Source organism: Drosophila sulfurigaster, chromosome 3 (genome assembly GCF_023558435.1).
Source record: "Drosophila sulfurigaster albostrigata strain 15112-1811.04 chromosome 3, ASM2355843v2, whole genome shotgun sequence".
Lineage (NCBI taxonomy): Eukaryota > Metazoa > Arthropoda > Insecta > Diptera > Drosophilidae > Drosophila > Drosophila sulfurigaster.
The window spans coordinates 21,029,224-21,049,598 of record NC_084883.1 but is presented as its reverse complement, the minus strand read 5'-3'; the positions used below and the strand labels follow the sequence as shown (position 1 = coordinate 21,049,598).

The 20,375-nt window shown below is 36.2% G+C and overlaps 2 protein-coding genes across 3 annotated transcripts in view; both read right to left on the bottom strand.

The window, feature by feature from the left end:
* Positions 1–6,507, bottom strand: part of LOC133845018 (fibroleukin-like) — a 50,815-nt gene extending 44,308 nt beyond the window's left edge. The window contains exons 1-2 of one of the 2 annotated variants that reach the window (XM_062279339.1): positions 5,558–6,507; positions 5,276–5,488 (exon numbers count right to left, since the gene is read on the bottom strand). In XM_062279339.1, the coding sequence (XP_062135323.1) occupies positions 5,380–5,488; positions 5,558–5,919 (471 nt within the window). In that variant the 5' untranslated portion in view covers positions 5,920–6,507 and the 3' untranslated portion in view covers positions 5,276–5,379. Of the gene's footprint in view, positions 1–5,275; positions 5,489–5,557 lie in introns of those variants that run through there. The other variant, XM_062279340.1, reaches the window with a different exon arrangement.
* LOC133845179 (uncharacterized) lies at positions 1,704–2,918 on the bottom strand. Its single transcript, XM_062279554.1, has 2 exons — positions 2,213–2,918; positions 1,704–2,137 (listed from the first exon to the last, which is right to left on the bottom strand). The coding sequence occupies exons 1-2, from the start codon at positions 2,597–2,599 to the stop codon at positions 1,763–1,765; spliced, it is 762 nt and encodes a 253-aa protein (XP_062135538.1). The 5' UTR covers positions 2,600–2,918; the 3' UTR covers positions 1,704–1,762.
* Positions 6,508–20,375: the final 13,868 nt, after the last annotated feature.

Below are 20,375 nucleotides of genomic sequence, written 5' to 3'. Positions count from 1 at the left end.
GCCATCTCTCCGCCTCTGTCTATCGAGGCTCATCCCACAGCGAAGCTCATTATGCGCTCGTTTATATGCCGAATTTGTTGTTTGTGGTACGCCCCTCGTGTTGTTTTTGTACAGTTTTCCGTGCACATTATGGGGATCTTGCTTTTGTTCTTTATTTCTCTATCTCTCTCTCTCTCTCTCTCTCTCTCTCACACACACTCTATTCAGCAGCCTTGTTGTTTCTCTTTCAAATTAAATGCCAATAAATTTGCATTTTTCAAATCGACGCGGCCTTGCGACTAAAAGTGTCATTTGTTTCTGACTAACTCGTAACTGTCATTTACTTCTTCATCGTTTCGCTTCCTCGCACAAGTTTTTCAATTCCCCACGTTTTTAATCTTACACATAAATGTTGTTAATTTGTTTTCCTTTCCTGGCAAGCAACTGAACCGAGAGTCCAATTTATTTCCATTTCTTCCCTTCTAATCAGTTTATTTTATTTCTTTACCAAGTGTTTCTTTTATTGTGTTCTATTCAACTTATATTTAACTTTAATTTCGATTTAATGTTGCTTGACTTGTCATTTATTTTATTTACTTTATTATTATTATAAGATTATTAAAATGTGTGGTTTTTTAATATAGTGTTATATTTATAAATATAGTCAATAGTATTTGAAACTATTCCAAAAGCATCTATATTGTGTAAAGGTTATAACGTCCTCCCTCCTGCCGTTTGGCTTTTGCAGTGTTTATGTTCATAATATGCATGTGCTGAAGTATATTTGGAATATAAAGTATACATAGTATGTGAGATATATTAAGTATACGTTTGTGAGCGAAATGAAGTATACACAGTATAATATGTATGTGTATAATATGATAGTAGTATGTTAGATATACTTGTATGAATTACACTAATTTATAGTATACATAAAGTACTTAGTATATTTGGTATGTGAAGTATACGGTGCATGTGAGATATACATATGTATGTACATATAAAGGATACGTAGTTGTATGCTATATACGTAGATATATAGTGTATATAAAGTATACGCAGTAAGTGAAATATGTATATTATATGAAGTACACTTATAGGGTATAAATTGTATACATACATATTTGGTATATAAATCATTACTAAATGATACTTGGAGCATCAAAAATACGCAGTATGTGAAGTTTATTAAAAATATATTCGTAGATATATGGAGTTTGAACTATCCATAGTTAAATATAAAGTCTATGCAATTTATGAATTATTTAAAATTAATGATGATTGACGTTGGTTTATGAAGAATAACATACATACATAATGTAGAACATACATACATAATATAGAAAGAGTATTATTATAGGTTGTACATTTGCGGTACCAGTTATTAGTTTTATGTTTAGTATATGAAATATACTTAAATAAGTATTATATAAAGTCTAGGCAGCACAAGATTTGAATGAATAGTACAAATCGTATATAATCACAGCAAAAACAATATTGTTCGAACACATATTGTAAATTTGTCTCCGTCCAAGGATGAAACTTCTATGGCAAAACTCAAACTCCATAGAAAATTAATATGTCAAGAGTTTGCGGTTATAGTAGTGTCCGCTAAGAGAGGTAATTGCCTGTAGCTGATAAAGACTATTATATTCCTCCCATGCAATTTATTCTAATATATATAAGAGCTACAATACGTTAGTAATTTTAAAATATTATATTTTAGTTTTATTTTCAAAGTCATTTTTGTTCAATCTGAGATGTGCTTTTAAGCCAAAGCATCTCAGCCATTCTCATCGGGTGTATCACTAGCATCGTTATCTTCATCACAATTTTCAAGTCTTCGCTGTGGCGACGAGGAAACATCTTCGATCTGTGGTGAGGAGATGCGGGTTTGTGGCAGCATCAGCTGCTGCAGCTGGGTTACATGACGGGGCGCCAACTGATCCAAGCAGCCGTAGTAAAGCACATCGGAGATAAGCTTTCGGGCGAGAAGCTTTTGTCGCGGCGCCAACTCATCGAATTGATTGCGCCAGATGTGAGCCAAAGCCTCCGATTCGTCAAGAGGTGGACGGGAGGAGCGTGGTGTGGCTGCTAAAGCGGTTGCGGGAGCTGCAGTCAATTCATCTTTAATCGCAAAGCGACGCTTTTTTGAATGCTAAGAGAGAGAGAGAGGGGAGAGAAAAGGAGGAAACCGTGATAACGAGTGGAAGCTATTAAAAATTGCACTTACGAAAGCTTCGCTGTGTGTTTGTCGCTCAGGACTGTTGGCTTTGTGCAAGCTCTGGCTTGAGCCCAATGATGATTCCTGATCCTCCAGAAAGCCAAGCAGCTCAAAGTACCAAAGCGTCGACTCAAATGGCGCCTCGCCAAGTCGCTCGCCTTCCAAGCGTTTGCGCAAATCGCGTCGGAAATTTGTTCGAAACGAGTTGATCTTCTTCACCACCAGGGCACGATCCGCATGTGGTTCGACCTCGTGCAGCTTTTGGACCAGCTGCTCGTATCCGGCAGATTTCAATGCACGACTACTGTACTCTGGACTCTTGACCTTCCAGACGGCCGGCAGCGATCGATAGAGTAGCAGAAACTCCGTCCAGAATTGTCTGTCACGTGAATTCATCTTCTTTTTTTTTTAACTTTAGCGATCCACAAAAAGCTCTCTGCCGTTGGAGCGCAGGCACAACACTGAGCACAAGCTTGCATGCGCAAATGCAGAATACTCTACACGAAGAGATTGACTGAAAGTTAAAATGTGAGAGAAAACGCAAGCATGCGAGCGTAAGTGCGAGTGAGACACTCGATTGCGTTGTGTTGTTTGTGCAAACGTTTGCGCTCTACGTTTTGTGTTCGCTTTTCGCAGCGATCATTTGATTGCGCGAGGCGCAACGATCATGCAAAGGTTGTGAGAACAACATCGCAAGCAAACAAGAAGAGATTGTTTCAATGTGTATGTTGATGCAGTGCAGTGAGTACGTAAATTATACGTATGTATGTAGTATATATGTACATACATACGTACATACAAACTTCATCTTGAGTATGAGACCTTTTCGATCTTTGCACATCGATATTATTTTGAAAATCCTGATTTAAGATCGATAATTTTTCAAATTCAAGAATTTTTATATTTTTTCTTGTTTTTCAATTCATAATTTCGTCATTCATTCAAACTAAGCAATGCAAACGTTACAAAAAAAATATTATAGTATATAAAATGTATCAATATATTGTAAATAAATTAAAAAGTTTAAGTCGAAAAATGAGTAAAAATGTATTTAGGTGCTTTCAAATTAAAGCAGTGAAAGTGTTAATATAAAAATATAAAAAATATTATATTGTTAAAAGTTAATAAAGAATAATGAAGAATAAATCTTAAGGTAGGAAAGTTATAAAAAAGAAAAACATTTTATATAGCTATATTCATTAAAGTAATAAAAAGTATTAATATAAAAATATTATGATTTATAAAAAGAATATTAATGTATGAAATTTTCAAAATAAAGTAACAATAATTTATTTAACTACATTCAAATCAAACAATAAGAATATATTTTTATATATATATACATATATTACATGAAATGTTGCTATATTACTAATAAATTAAAAAGTATAAAAATCATAAAAAAGTTTCAAAATTTGTAAAACATATTAAATATTATATATATTATGTTTTCTGTTAAGTATTATTATTAATTGATCTGTTTTGCGAATATTCTCTGAACTGAGTTTCTACTGTACTCCAATTTAAATAATTCGTTAAGAGTTCTCGGTGTTCCAGTCATGAATAATAAAACTTGTAAATAAAAAAGATATCTTGAACTAATTAAATTTCAAACTAAGTAGCAGATGTGTGGCTCACGAAAGCGAGATTGACAGGGAAAAGGTTTAATAGCAATAATGTTGTGTCTTTTCATACCCGCTACCTATAGGGTAGAAGGGTATTATAACTTTGTGCCGGCAGGAAATACATGTAAGAGGGAGATGACCCCATAAAGTATATATATTCTTGATATACGAGACGATCTAGCCATGTCCGTCTGTCTGTCTGTTCGTCTGTTCGTATGAACACCTTGATCTCAGAGAGTATAGGAGATAGAGCAAACATTTTCAACAGCTTTTGTTATGTTTGCACGCAGATCAAGTTTGTTTCAAATTTTTGCCACGCCCACTTCCTCACCCGCAAATCAACATAAATCAAAAAACTAGAGTTGCAAAAATATATTAAATAACAACTAAAGTAATTGTGATTCCAGAAAATCAGATAAAAATTATCGAAGTTATTAAAGAAATACTTTTGTATGAGCAAAAAAGGCCTGCAATGTATGTATTGTATGTATGCGTATACGTATCTACATGCTCGCCTATATTGGTATGTGCAATTGCTCATGTCTTAGATGCTTAGAGTTGAATAGCACCTGCATATGGACTGCTTTGGCTCTAGTGACAGGTGGCAAGCTCGGTATGTTGTTGTTCTTGAGCTCGAATCCCGATCCAGAATACATGCATATATATTTTACTATTCTACAATATTTTAAGAATATTACCGCAATATTTTGCTTTTATTTGAAATGGGTAGCGGGTATCTCACAGTCGAGCACACTCGACTATAGCTTTCTTACTTGTTTGTTTGCATTTGCAGCTACTGCAATCCATCGTAAATGATGCCGATTAGCTGAATACCTTTGGAGCAGACGGGATTTCTGGTTTTCTGTTGTTCTGTGATATTTTGGCTATTATAATTAAGTTTCATTATAGTTCGATCTTTTTCAATTAAACTAGAATTAAGCGTTTTGAATTGAAGCTCGCAAGTTTCTAAGTTTGTGGATTTATCTGACAATCCTCCTTCTAATTTGACAATAACATTAACTTGTAAATTAATCTCAGATTCTAATTTATCAACTTTATTTTGACACAATTGCAAACCGCTTCCCCCTTTCAATACTTTGTTTTTTGGATTCGTCCAAAACAGCTGCTTCCATGCATTTTTCATTGTTTCTAACAATTGTATGATAAGATAATTTAATTTATTTAATTTTATTTCCTTCATTTTACTTTGGTTTAACTCATTTCTAACCTAAATTTATAGTTTTATAGTTATGAATGCATCCATACTGTGCGACTTCTGAGACGAAGATACGCTACCGGTACAGCTACGGACCTCCACTGGTCTATGCTTTGCCCCGTACAGGGGTAGCCGGTTCCACCTAGCCTAAACTATTGAAATCACTCAGAGAACATAAAATACAATAAAAACTGATCTATTTCAACTTCAAAAGTAAATCGCTGCATGAAATAGTCCATCGTTTTTTTATTCAGAACGCAATTTCTTAAAGCACCAATTATATGAAAATGATTACATAATTGAGTCAAATATCGGAATTTCAGCTCTTCAGTTGCTCACTTCTTCATCGCTTCTTTGGGGCGAATTAGCATCTTAGCTTCTTTTATTTTGATTTCAGTTTTCACCCACCAAACTAGATCTGGCCCATATGGTGCATTTAAAATACTGCATAAGAAAAAACAAACATCAATAATTATGTGTATTCCATCGAAAATAAAAATTTGCAATATTTACCAATCAGAACATTTTGTGTACCACCAGCCACTTTTGTAGTCAACTGCGCAATTACCATCACCATATTTGTCGTTGTCGCGATCAAATGTTGTGAATTTCATGTTTTCGCCGTTTCTCAACGCATTCTCATTAAGATTTCCACTAAATTTACCCAAACTCAGTTTATATCCACTGTCTTCATCAGATATTTTAAAGTCGTCATAACGAGCGTTGTAGGTACTTCCATTCAGAGTAACCAAATGTATGTTCGTGACGCTGCAAACACGTGATACGATGTATTTTCTCGAGTCCGAGGAAGAAATCGCTCTTATAAGAACCGAAACCTTTGCGATACGTTGCCCAATCCCTATCAAAACTCTCATTTCCCCCAACTCGTTGTTGTATTACAATCCATCCAGGTCCAGCTAACTGACTATCGCATAATACATCGAATAAACCCACGCCAGAAACATTAAGTTGATGAACACCAGGATAATCTCCAAAAGGAGAGCAAGTTGTTGGGATAAGAGTATTGAGTAAAGTCTTATTCAATGTATCAACCTCAGCTCGACATAAATGATTCTCTTTATCTTTCTTTATTAATTTAGTTTTACTCTTCTCTAATTGCACTTCAAGTGTTTTCTGATGTTCTGTTATATTTTGAATATTCTCACTAAATCTCTTATTATTTTCATCTTTTTCAATTAAGCTAGATTTGAGAGATTTTAATTGAACTTGACAAATTTCTAAGTTGGTGGATTTTTCTGTTAACTTTCCCTCTAATTTAACAATAATATTTTGTTTTGCATTAATTTCAGATTCGAATTTATCAACTTTATTTTGACACGATTTCAAATCGTTTTTCCCTTTAAGTACTTTGTTTTTATATTCCTCTAATAGATCTGCGTCCTTTATGAATTTTTCATAATTTTTCACAATTTCATGATACTTTTCTAGAAGAGCAGAATTTAATTCATTTAAATGCTTTTCCTTAGATTCACTTTGTTCTAACTCATTTCTAACCTGTCTAAAATAATCGAGCAAAGGTTTCACAGTTTTGTAGTTATGAATGCTGCACATTTCTTCCATTTGTCGATCGGATTCACACGTCTGGTAGGAAGAAAATGTATACACTTTAAGCACTCTTTGTTTTGCTTAGTATTATGTCTTTGTTCTCACTTGTTCTCCAATTGTTGTGGTCATCAAGAATATTTGAAGGACACTTAGTAACAAAATTCCTTTTAATTTTATTCTGCTCATTTTAAATGTTTCGACTGTCCGCAAACAAAGTGAATTTGGAACTGAATATTTCGTTAAAGTCAGTGAAAGACTGCAGCGAATGTGGATCCCACTTAAAAGATCTGAACGAGAGAGGTCAAGTAATGATAGCCTAGGGTCTCGACCAAGATTCTCTATTCTCTATCTTAATGTCGGATGATTGTCTGTATTAGAGAATCGTCATGATAGTAAATTGAAATGCAGCACCAAAGTGACTACATGTTAATGTTTTTGTGTTTCCTTCGAAACTTAACAAAATATAAAAATATGAGTTGAATGCTTCATTCAATAGAAACAGCAACAGCTTCTGTTGTGCAAGCTGAAAGCAGTGCCGCAGTTGAATATGCATCGACAACGATAGCAGCAGCTGATTAATCTCGATTTCTTCTAGTCACGTGTTGATAAGAGAACAGTGGGGTTAATCTCCGAAGTACTCGAATACTTTTAAAACGACAATGGGACTGAGTTTAAATTTAACAACGACTTGATTAAGTTAATAAGAGAAGAATTGACTTTTTTAATTGAATATCACAATTATAAACATGCATTAAAAACTCACTAATGCAAAAAATGAGGAGTTGACCAAATCGGAAAACCCCAGGAGAAAATTTCATACAATATTTTTTCTTGAAAGTTAAAATAAGGAATTCGATAAAGTGAAAACCAATTATAAAGACAACTTTAATCTTCAATACATGACCAAAGATAGTATTATAATTATTGCTGTGTGATTTTAGAGATAATACGTGTAGAACGGATGTGGGTCCAGCTCAATGTCGAAGGTGTTATATTGTTGTTACAGTGACTCTATCTCTTCTCATTGGCATCTACTGATGAGTGCAGCCTCCGTCTGTATATTCGTCTTCATTCAGTGAGAGCGATTGTCTGGCTTATCGCTGTAATGATGACGCTTATTTTGGAAGCCACATAAAACATATTCACAAATTTTGATTTAATTTTCCAGAATTTCAATATTGTTCGATTGAAAAATACCCTAGAAATGTATTTTCTATTTTACTTTATTTTTTGTGTATTATGTTTAATGTTTTGCTTAAATTGTTTTTGTAAGGCTAAAAAAGTGTTGGTAAATTATTATATATAAAGACTACTGTACATGGTATGACAAAATATTAAAAAAAAAAGTAAAGAAATCATAAAGCTGCAATACAAATTTCCAGTGAATAGGTTTTATAGTCTGTGTTCATTATATTAATATACTAGTATGTACGTATGTATGTGTATAAGTATAATGAATAGTTGCTTTATTCCGTTTCAAACCTAATCTACAAGAATACATACTGTGACGAACACCACGAGGTTCTACTCGTCTAAGCCTACTCTGTCTAGCTAACTTGCCGGCTCAGTTCAGGGCTGGGGTGGGTCTTTGGCTTCGACTGGGTAGTAAGTCATCATAAATTAAGGTGTAGACAGAGTGTAATACTAGGGGAGAGGGACAGTACTCATTTCGCATTATCTCAAACGTTCGCATATTCAGTGCCCAGTTAGAATTAAAAGTTTAACACATCATTGTTTTCTTCTCCATGATATACAGTAATTTAATAAACATACTTCATTTTGTTTATAAAAATTATCTCTAGTTAACAATAGTGCTTGATTTATTTGCGCTTTTATTTGTCGTACGTTAATTAGTTTTGTTTAAACGGTTGTCTTCATGACTTAATAATACTAAAGATAGAGAACCAACACGGAACACACGGAATTGAAAACCTCACAATCACAACCCCAATCAACTATGTATACAGACACGGCTATGCCGTACTTACGCACCTTCCATCGATGTTAGCAGGCCTGATAACTGATGAATCCGTCGTAGCATATATGCTTGTTGATGTTAGCTGTTAAAGATGATAAAGGGTTATGGTTATCAGGCTATCAAATTCCTATGTACCCCCATGTTGGCTGTATAAAGGTCGAAAAAAATGAGTTAGTTGATTTGGCAAGTACTTATTACAAATTCTATTTAATTTCACAATTATTTTTCAAACCATGTTGGCACTCTTAGTGCATTTTACGAACGAAAACAATCCAATGCAGATGGTACTGGCGTGTTTTTGTGGAGCCGTAGATCTCTCGCCGGAAGATCTACGCTCCTTTGAACGTCTCTAGAATCGCCTTCGCTCAGCCGCTATCGAATACCGTCTAGATAATCTGCAGCGAAGATTCGCTGCCGCAAGATTATCGCCTTATTCCCGCTCTAGGTGGCTGTTCGCAGCGAGGTTCGCTGCCTTCACCAATACTCCCTTAGGCTTGCAGGTTAGGGTGAAAATCCGCGTGCGCTTCACTAGTGGCACCTGTTCAACAAGGGGGGGGAAGGCGAGGATCGCAATGTGCAACACCTATTCCACTCTATGGAGGGTCTAGCGGATGCAATTGCCAGAGGTATGGCCAAAAGCTGCATAAAATAAAATTTTTACTGCAAGGTCTAATCAGATTGACACTACTTACCAATCAGTGGCAAAGAGAAAATTTAGCAAATTCTAAATTCTCTTCTAATAGAGCCGGCCAATCCACTAATCGACGAAAGAAAACCCTGGATGCCAAAATTGTTGGCTTGGTTGCAGTATTATTTTGTAATTATTTTTGCAATTTTTCTTTGCAAATTTTGGTCTGATGTAAGCGTTCTCAGTGAAAAAATTGCAAAAGTGAAGATGGCTGCCCTTAGTGAGTGCTCAAAGCATCTCTGTGTGGATCAATGCAATACTTACTCCCCGTTCGATAAACTCAACAGTTGAGCTATGCTAAGTGGAGTTGCCAACTTAATCAAGGCTTTGGCGCATCAGCTGATGCTTTGATTTGTGACAATCAGATGTTTATATTTTTTTTTTTGCAACTTTAATTTAGACAACTACCTCACAACAGCAGATTTTAATCGAGAGTTCAATCGAAGACGTAAAATCTGAAAGAAGGTAGTTACTCTTTGAATTCCACAAGTCTTTAGCATGAAATTGACCAATTTCCTTGCCCTCTAAATTTTCTAATAGGTATAAGGCCTGTCCAATTTTTCGCTTTACTCGTGCCTTAAGGCCGACTGGTGCAAGCTTAGCGTTGAAATTGTTTGCCATATTGCTCAGTGCCCAGTTACGCTTAATTACTGTCTGGCCAACTTCAAAGGTTCGTTGTTTAGTACGAAAGTTATACGATCTCTGATTCTTTTCGTATGCCTTTTTCAGATATTTGTGAATATCAGCACGGATTTTAGAGAATTTGTCAGCACGCTCGAATCGAGCAGTTCCTTCACTTAAGAGATTCAAATTTTTAAGCACTGTGTAGTCTTTACCATGCGTCATCATATGCTGTCCAAATACAACATAGTACGGTGACGCGCCGATGGATTGATGTATGTTATTGCGTAGAGCACAATTGATACTGCTAACATATATATCCCATTCTCGCTGGTCTGATCGAATAAATGATCTTAACGCCGCATTAATGGATCTATTGACTCTTTCAGCTGCATTACTTTGAGGGGAATATGCTCCAGTGAACATGTGTTTGATACCATACGAAGACAAAAATGCAGCGAATTCTCGGCTTTTAAACTGAGTGCCGTTATCGCTGATTATGAACTCTGGTGTGCCAAAACAGTTAAATACTGTGTTGCGCAAGTGATCAATGATTATTAAAGTCGAAAATTTCTTAACTGGTATAAGAAATGTGAATTTTGAAAGATGATCTAGGATGATAAAAATTCCAATATTACCAAGTTTTGAGCGTGGAAACGGACCTATGAAATCTATGTAGAGTCTTTGAAATACTCGCTCACTAATTGTTTGAATACCCATTGGCGGCTTTAGATTTTGTGTTGGGTATTTTGAGGTTTGACATATTTCGCATTTGCTGATAAAGTCTCGCACTTCCACTACCATGCGTGGCCAATAAAAATGCCTACGAATGCGTTCTAGACACTTCGCTGTGCCGCAATGTGCTGACGTTGGGGTACAATGAGCTGAAACTATCACCGAATTTCTGAGAGATGTAGGGACGTACAGTTTCCAGCCATCGCCAATATCTTCGCTGACGTCGGAAGGCAATACTGCTCTGTAATATAAATATCCGTCTATGATTTTGAAATCCGGAAGATTGGATTTGCTCATCTTCTCTTTTAACTCGACATAATCACTTTCGAGAAATGCATCCGAGTTTAAATCTATCTCTGGTAGTATTTCGAGCTCAACAACATCTACATTTTCTTCGAATGCTCTGGAAAGAGTGTCAGCGACTACATTTTGACTGCCCTTTCGATGTTCGATCTGAAAATCCATTCCTTGTAGCTTTAACGCCCATCGAGCAAGTCTGCCATGAAGGTCTGTTTGATTCATCAACCATTTCAGACTTGCATGATCAGTTATAACTTTGAATGATTGGCCTTCTATATACATACGGAATCGCTTAATGGCTAATACAACTGCCAAGCATTCTAATTCCGTTGTAGAATAATTTCGTTGTGCTTTGTTCAACTTTTTCGACATATAGGCAATGGGTAGTTCGTTGCCTTCTGCATCAAGTTGAGCTAATACGGCGCCGATGCCATATGTTGAAGCGTCACATTGCACTATGAATGGCAACTCATAGTTGGGATGACGCAAAAACGGAGCAGCACATAGTCTATGTTTTATTGCTTCGAAAGCATGTTGGGCCTCTTCATTCCATTCAAATTTCTTTCCTTTTAGCAGCTCTGTTAGTGCAAAGATGACCGTTGAGTACTGGGGAATAAAACGCTGGTACCAACCAGTCATGCCCAGGAATCGTCTCAGTTGGCGTCTGGACTGTGGCACCGGAAATTCGGAAACGGCTTGCACTTTCATTGGATTTACTCGAAGTGTGCCTTCTCCTACTACATGGCCTAAGTAATCTACTTCTCGTATTCCAAACTGACTTTTGGCAACATTTATTGTTAATCCCGCTTTTCGTAATCTATTTGCCACTTCGGTCAGATGCAGTAAGTGGTCTTCAAAGTTAGAGGACATGACCAATAGATCATCTAGGTATACGAATACGTGTTCCTTCATGTCATAGGGAATTACTTGATCCATAAGACGACACATTGTATGAGGGGAGTTACACAAGCCAAATGGCATCCGAGTAAACTGATACAAGGGTCTATTTGGTACCGTAAAAGCAGTTTTTGGTCGCGCTTCTTTGTCTAGAGAAATTTGCCAAAAGGCATCTTTTAAATCGATTTTGGAAATGCACTTAACAGATGGCAATCGACTTAGAAGACCTTCTAAGCTAGGCATGGGATATGCGTCCTTCTTCGTCACTGCATTTAGCTTTCGAGAATCAAGACATAGACGATCTTTGCCAGGTTTAACAATCAAAACCACAGGCGAGGACCATGCAGAGTTCGAAGCTTCTTCTATTACTCCTAAACGTAACATGCGGTCAATCTCGGCACAAAGTCGCTTTTCTTTAGCTGGAGATATGGGATAGTATCTTTGTTTAATGGGAGTACTATCTCCTGTGTCTATAGAATGTTCAAGAAGTGTTGTTTTTCCTAAGCCGTCCCTTTCGCATGACGGAAAAAAATCAACAACTGCTTGTAATCTGCGTTTTTGCATTACTGTAAGAGACAATTTGGGTATCGTTTCATTTTCAATTTCAGATTCAGTTACTGCATTAACATAACTAACAGAAATTCCAAATTTATTCCAAAAGTCAATTCCGCAAATAACATCTTGCGTGATGGCGCTAACAATTAGGAACTCAAACGATTGCTTTGTCGAATTATATTCGATTGGAAGATTAATGGTACCAGCGACCTTTTGAGGTTGTCCATCAGCCGTTTTAACAAATCCTTTGGATTTAAGATAGTTAATATTATTTTCAAGAATGTACTTTGCTAAGTTTCCTCCGATCACGCTTTTATTTGCTCCGCTATCGAGCAAGGCCAAACAACGCTGATCGAGAATGTTGAGGTAAGTAAAGGGTCGTATATCGTTGTCTTTATTTACGATAGCTGATATCCTATAAGAATTTAGTACACGCTTTTTCGACCAAAATATATGCATACGATGAGCAGCACGCGATTTTGGAGATGGGTGTATTTTTCCTAATCGCAAATGATAAGGTATAAAATGTAAGTCAGGTAAGTTATTCGATATAGCTGGTGGTTGAGAATACTCTAGAGAATTTGTTTCTATTTTTAATTGCGGATATCCGCTTTTGGTGGTAAGCGAATACCCTTCTGCGAGTTTTCCTGTTTGGTTTTACATTTTGTACAGTTTGGTTTATATGTGTCAAGTTTTCCACAGCCATAACAAAAAATACGACGTGATTTCAGGCAATCCTGGTAACGATGACCAATTTCATCGCAATTCCAGCATTTGAAATTATCAGAATACTTTATAGCATTTACATCTGCTGATTCTGAGTCTTCATCTTCAGAGCCTAACTCCAGGTCTTTTTCTAAAGCAATCTCATGAACAACTCGGTTGGGGTTATTCGATCGATTTTGATGCTTAGGCAGTTGTGAGTAGAATTCTTCATGTTTGTGACATTCTCTACGAAGGATAGCTAAATTTGAAATTGGAACATGTAATAGTTCATGTCGAAGATCTGGTTTCAAATTCTGTTTAACATAAGAGACCAATTCGGTATCGGATAGACGAGAATTAAGCGTATCTGCTATGTTCAACATAGCATCCAAATATTCATCGAAAGGTTCATTAAACTTTTGTTTCCTGCGCCGTAAGCTATCTTTTATGTCTTCATCGGTTCTTTGATTTTGGTATCTTTCGCATAAACGAGAACAAAGATTATACCAATTCCTATGATGAGAGCTACGATGAAACCTCAATAGAATGTTAACGCTGGACCTGAGAATAGTAAGTGAGCAAACTGATACAACGTATCAAAGTTTCCGCTCAAACAACGAGAGGTCAAGCAATTTATTCGATATATAAAGTCATCGATTGGTATATCAGTTGGTGTACCACTGAATTTAAGATGCCAATTGACAATGGTACTGGAAATTCGGTCAGGCCGATCGAGACTACCAGATATATTTCCTGATTGTCCCGATCCTTCGTTATTCTGATCTGGAATTTCGTTATCCCATTCCAATTGCGGTTCCTCGGAACGAACTATTGGCGGTTGGGCGGCAATATTTAAGTTTCTGAAGGCAAATTCAACCTGATCAGCGATAGTAGCGACTAGTTCAGCTCGAAAGTTATCGAGTGAAGAAGTGATAAGTCCTTGAACTCGTTGTTCAGACATAGCTGGAACGGGTGCGGTTATACTTCCTGTTGATGCTCGGGGTAGGCGACTTGCTTGTGCAGCATTTTTCATGAGATACTCTCTCTGATTAGCTCTTGTTTTGGGTCGCGGTCGCGGTTTAGTGCCAGAGGCTCCCGAGGCATCGTGTGAAACTGGGGTGCTGCAACTGTATGAAGCATGCTTAACCCTTCAGATTGTTCTGAGCCAAAAATATCTCTAACCTGCACGGCTTTTGCAAGTTGGACAAGTTTCGCTACTATTGAGCCAATTGGATATACATTCGGAGTGAAAGTTATGACTACAAGGGGTTTTTACTAAGTCAAATTCAGACGATTTTAAATCATTGCAAATTTTGCAAAGAATTAATGAACTAGCTGATGCGAGGTTTTCGTGGCTGCGAGTAACCGGCATATTGAATTAAAGTATGAATGTGAACTAGTACGGTATTCGATATTGACAAGGTAATTGACAAAAATAAGTCTACGATATGCGATAATATAGTGTTCAAGTTTTAAGTTTTTAAGTTTGGGACTTACCCTTCAATGCGATTTCAAGATAATGCGAAGTGGGTACTGAGAGTCTGAATCTATTTTGATTAGTAACGTATTTGATGAGTGTTTGTAATTGAAAGAGGAACAGATCGATATTAACCAATACTGAACAATTCTCGATTTCAATACCACAACACAATATTGTATACTGGGCCTAACAATGATTCGGTAGAGAATCGAAATTCATCCAATTCTACAAAAAATTTCCTGAATCACATTATTGGCCAGAAAATTGTATTTAGCAGGTTTAATTCATTGATAACACTATCAATTAATGAATCCGCTATGTACTTGTATGTTCTTTTCGCCTGGTCTGCTTCCGACTTTCTCATCAGTAAACAGCCAATCCAGAAGGCAGAAAATTCATACATCTATGTTTTCAATAAAAAGAATGAATAGTTTGATGAGGAAATTTTTTATTTTGGGGCACATTTTCCATAGGCCTCACGAGTTGGGCGCCATTTAATTATGTGACGAACACCACGAGGTTCTACTCGTCTAAGCCTACTCTGTCTAGCTAACTTGCCGGCTCAGTTCAGGGCTGGGGTGGGTCTTTGGCTTCGACTGGGTAGTAAGTCATCATAAATTAAGGTGTAGACAGAGTGTAATACTAGGGGAGAGGGACAGTACTCATTTCGCATTATCTCAAACGTTCGCATATTCAGTGCCCAGTTAGAATTAAAAGTTTAACACATCATTGTTTTCTTCTCCATGATATACAGTAATTTAATAAACATACTTCATTTTGTTTATAAAAATTATCTCTAGTTAACAATAGTGCTTGATTTATTTGCGCTTTTATTTGTCGTACGTTAATTAGTTTTGTTTAAACGGTTGTCTTCATGACTTAATAATACTAAAGATAGAGAACCAACACGGAACACACGGAATTGAAAACCTCACAATCACAACCCCAATCAACTATGTATACAGACACGGCTATGCCGTACTTACGCACCTTCCATCGATGTTAGCAGGCCTGATAACTGATGAATCCGTCGTAGCATATATGCTTGTTGATGTTAGCTGTTAAAGATGATAAAGGGTTATGGTTATCAGGCTATCAAATTCCTATGTACCCCATGTTGGCTGTATAAAGGTCGAAAAAAATGAGTTAGTTGATTTGGCAAGTACTTATTACAAATTCTATTTAATTTCACAATTATTTTTCAAACCATGTTGGCACTCTTAGTGCATTTTACGAACGAAAACAATCCAATGCAGATGGTACTGGCGTGTTTTGTGGAGCCGTAGATCTCTCGCCGGAAGATCTACGCTCCTTTGAACGTCTCTAGAATCGCCTTCGCTCAGCCGCTATCGAATACCGTCTAGATAATCTGCAGCGAAGATTCGCTGCCGCAAGATTATCGCCTTATTCCCACTCTAGGTGGCTGTTCGCAGCGAGGTTCGCTGCCTTCACCAATACTCCCTTAGGCTTGCAGGTTAGGGTGAAAATCCGCGTGCGCTTCACTAGTGGCACCTGTTCAACAAGGGGGGGGAAGGCGAGGATCGCAATGTGCAACACCTATTCCACTCTATGGAGGGTCTAGCGGATGCAATTGCCAGAGGTATGGCCAAAAGCTGCATAAAATAAAATTTTTACTGCAAGGTCTAATCAGATTGACACTACTTACCAATCAGTGGCAAAGAGAAAATTTAGCAAATTCTAAATTCTCTTCTAATAGAGCCGGCCAATCCACTAATCGACGAAAGAAAACCCTGGATGCCAAAATTGTTGGCTTGGTTGCAGTATTATTTTGTAATTATTTTTGCAATTTTTCTTTGCAAATTTTGGTCTGATGTAAGCGTTCTCAGTGAAAAAAATTGCAAAAGTGAAGATGGCTGCCCTTAGTGAGTGCTCAAAGCATCTCTGTGTGGATCAATGCAATACTTACTCCCCGTTCGATAAACTCAACAGTTGAGCTATGCTAAGTGGAGTTGCCAACTTAATCAAGGCTTTGGCGCATCAGCTGATGCTTTGATTTGTGACAATCAGATGTTTATATTTTTTTTTTTTTTGCAACTTTAATTTAGACAACTACCTCACAATACATATATACTAATATGAAGTTAATTTACAATAACTTATAGTTCGATCTGCAAGTGCATTTAAATAAATATGTAGCTGCACATACATGTATGTATATGTTTGTATGTAGTACATACTATGTACATACATATATTCACACAATACATGTGCAGGTCAGTGAGCATACGGGTGAGTACTAGATAGAACGCTATCGCACTCACTCTCTTGCGCTTTATCATAAGCAACATACATACATTTATATGTACATAGTTGTTGTTGAGATTTGATCTTTGCTTTTACACATGCAAATGAATATTTACTCAAATCTGTTTATTCGTCTGTGGAATAGAAACGATCATCAAACGTTTGTTTTGACAAACGACTATCGCGCACTCGCTTGGTCTCGGCTACAAATTTGCGATTGTTTGAGCTTAATACATCGAAGCAACTAGCATCCTTAGTGTTTAACGTACTAGCAACTGCTTCCACTTAACTAATAGCAACTTCTTCCATTATCCCTAACCACAAGCAGCATCCTTTTCTATTTCACGTTTGGCTTTTTCAACCCTTTTACTGTGTGATAGACACGATCAGCCAGCGCTTGTTTTGGCAATTGACTATCGCTAACTCGCTTACACTCGCCTACAAAAGTGCAAGGGCTTGAGCTTAGAAACAACTTCATCTGTTATACCTAACCACAACTAGAAACGTCTTTTCGTTTACCGATTGCGTCTCTGAGTATTGCAGCAACTGATTCCCTTTGACTACTGGCAACTTCTTCTCCTATACCACTTACCATATAATAATAACCATGTATGTATACCATATGTTACATATGTTCGAATTGAAGCACATTTAACTTATATAGATTGTCTTCGCTTTTATTATGAATTATTTTTAAATTATATTATTATTATATATGTACATTTATACAAAATTACGTAATAGTTTTTTTGCTAGAGTTCCAGATTGTTTGACTAATGCAAACTGGCGACATTTCATATAATGTAACTTCCTTCTTTTTCGTTTTTCTAGTACACTTTCAGCTATTTTATATTGCTCATGGTATCAACTGCAGTGAGAGTATTTCGTGTACGGTATTGCCAGACAAATCAATTGTTGCTTTCTTTTCATATCTTGAGAAATATCAATTTTTACTTTAGTGGCCTTCCTGGAGTAATTTGAATAAAGTTATTTACATGGCAAATGTCAGATATTTGCAAGAATACAAATATTGATGCCGCGCGGACATTTGAATGCCAAACAAACGAAGCGAAAGGACCAACAGGATTAAGACATTTTGCACTTGTTTCAATTATGTGATGAGAGAGAGTGAAAAAAAGAAGGCAGTGTGAGGACAACTCGAAATGAAATTGAAGTGAAACTAAAGCCTTTCGCAAATAGTTGTTAAAATATGTCAATAACCTTCACACAGAACCCTCAAAAAGAACCGAACTCGCCCATCCTCAGTCACAGACACACACACACACACACACACATCAGGGGAGCTGGTCGAATCAACCCTGGCTGGCAGATTAGAGGGTGAGCTTGGGGTAAATGGTATACACGAATAAGCGCAGAAAATGTTTAATTAAATTCCGGGACACATTTGGCATGTTACATTGCTTTTGGTCCATTCGGTTCGGGTCGGTTGTGGGTTGAACCACAGCCGGCCACGAACTGGGTCGATGTGGGATGTGCGATTGGGTCTCAACTTTGCTCTTCACTTGTTTTTGTTCTTGTCGCAACGAACCAACTAACAGAAATTGCAATAAAAATACCAGAGCGTAGCTAAAACTAAGCAAAGCAAATTATGTTTTCCATCTTCCTGTTGGCAATGAAAAGACTCGACGCATTGCATAGCTTCAATCCAATCCACCACAAAATTCCCCAACATGTGCTGCATTGTCCATCTTTAATGATTGCCCTCCCCTGACCTTCAGTTCTATATTTAAATGATAATGTTGCGTAAGAGGTAAATAAGTAAACATGTCACACACAATCAGTAACATTTTTTTTAGGAATTTCATCTGAATTCAATATATATTTATTCTTGGAAATATCGCTGATAGTCACAGCAGCTGAACAGCAAGTTTTATTGATCTTAGCTACTCAAGCGTTCATTTGACTTTGCTGTCAACGATTCCAAAGCAAAAGCATAAATATAGCAAAATATCATAACATAAAGTTATTCTTTTTCTTAAAGATTGTTCTCAGAAAAGTGAGTTTTTGCTGATTTTTATCATGTTTACTAATAGCTTAGATCAATTGATGTGTGTTTTATAAGAAAATAATTTTCTTATATTTTTAGATATTTCTTAAGTGACAAAGCTGTACAAGCAATTAAAAAAACAAGAACATATTGTAACCTAATAAAATAAATTTTAAATATTATTTTTGACTTGTAATTTAGCTGCACAACTTTGTTATTGAAGTAGTCAAGTGTTAAATATGTACAAAATAAATATATAATAATAATCAAATAAAATGGAATGTGCTGATGAAATAGCTCAATTGGCAGCAGTGATTCTAGGAATCGAAATAATGCTTCTAGACACGATTAGATTTCTGACCTATGTCATCAATATTCTACAATAAACGCGCTTACATATTCATGTATAAGCATGATAATATTTGTTATAATTTCGATGAATGTCAATTAAAAAATTCATGGGAATTATAAATCGTCTCAAATGCGATTTTCTATTGAAATTTACATATAGATTCATTAAATTTATTAGTTATTGTAATCCATTGATTTATGCAACTAACTAATTCTAAGCTATAACATATATAATATTTTGTCCCCAAGATTTTGACTCTTTGTCAAATGAAATTTGAAAGCTCTTTTATACCTTGCAATAAATTCAATAGTGTGAAATGATTGAATAAATATAGTACAATTGAAAAATACTTTTGTTCGGAAAAAATTATATTACATCTAAAGCAAATATAAACAATTAAGAAAGCTTCAGTAGAGTGTGCTCGACTGTAAGATATTCGCTACCCAAATTAATATGACATATCACAAAAATACTAAAAATATACCAAAGTCTACATTCAAGAAGTGCAAAATATACCAGATTGCCAGACAAACCAACAAAGACCCCACTGCAGAAAGCGTTTTCTCAATACAAAACTTGTTCTTTAATATCTTCAACTTTTTTTTTATCATATCTTAACCAAATTTTCAGGAATGATAAAGACTGTAAATATTATTGTATGTTACAACATTCTAGATATGAAATTACATTTCTATTCGATTTGTATCGATTTGCGTGGGAGGAAGTGTTCATACAGACGAACAGACAGACAGACAGACTGACAGATCATCTCGGTTGTTGAGGCTGATCAAGAATATATACACTTCACAGGGTCGGAGATGCCTCCTTCTGTCTGTCACATACATTTCCTGCCGACACAAAGTTACAAAACAAAAGCATCGAATTACTCGCACAGCAAATGTCTAATCAACTAAGACGGCCAAGTGCAGTTTTCTGGTCATCTAGGTCCAAAACTCGTAAAATGTTATGACCATACAAAAATTTTCGGATTTTTCACTAAAAACGGTTCTTTGTTTGCATTAGAGTTGGAGTTTGAGTTTGAGCTAAAGTTTATGGGTATGTTTTTTTTTTTTGTTTTTTGTTGTGGGCATTTGTAAATCTGAAAGACGGCATCTGTATAATGTGATGGCCATTTAGGCAATGGACTTTTATGAGTGCGTTGCCTGTTAATGATTGATAAA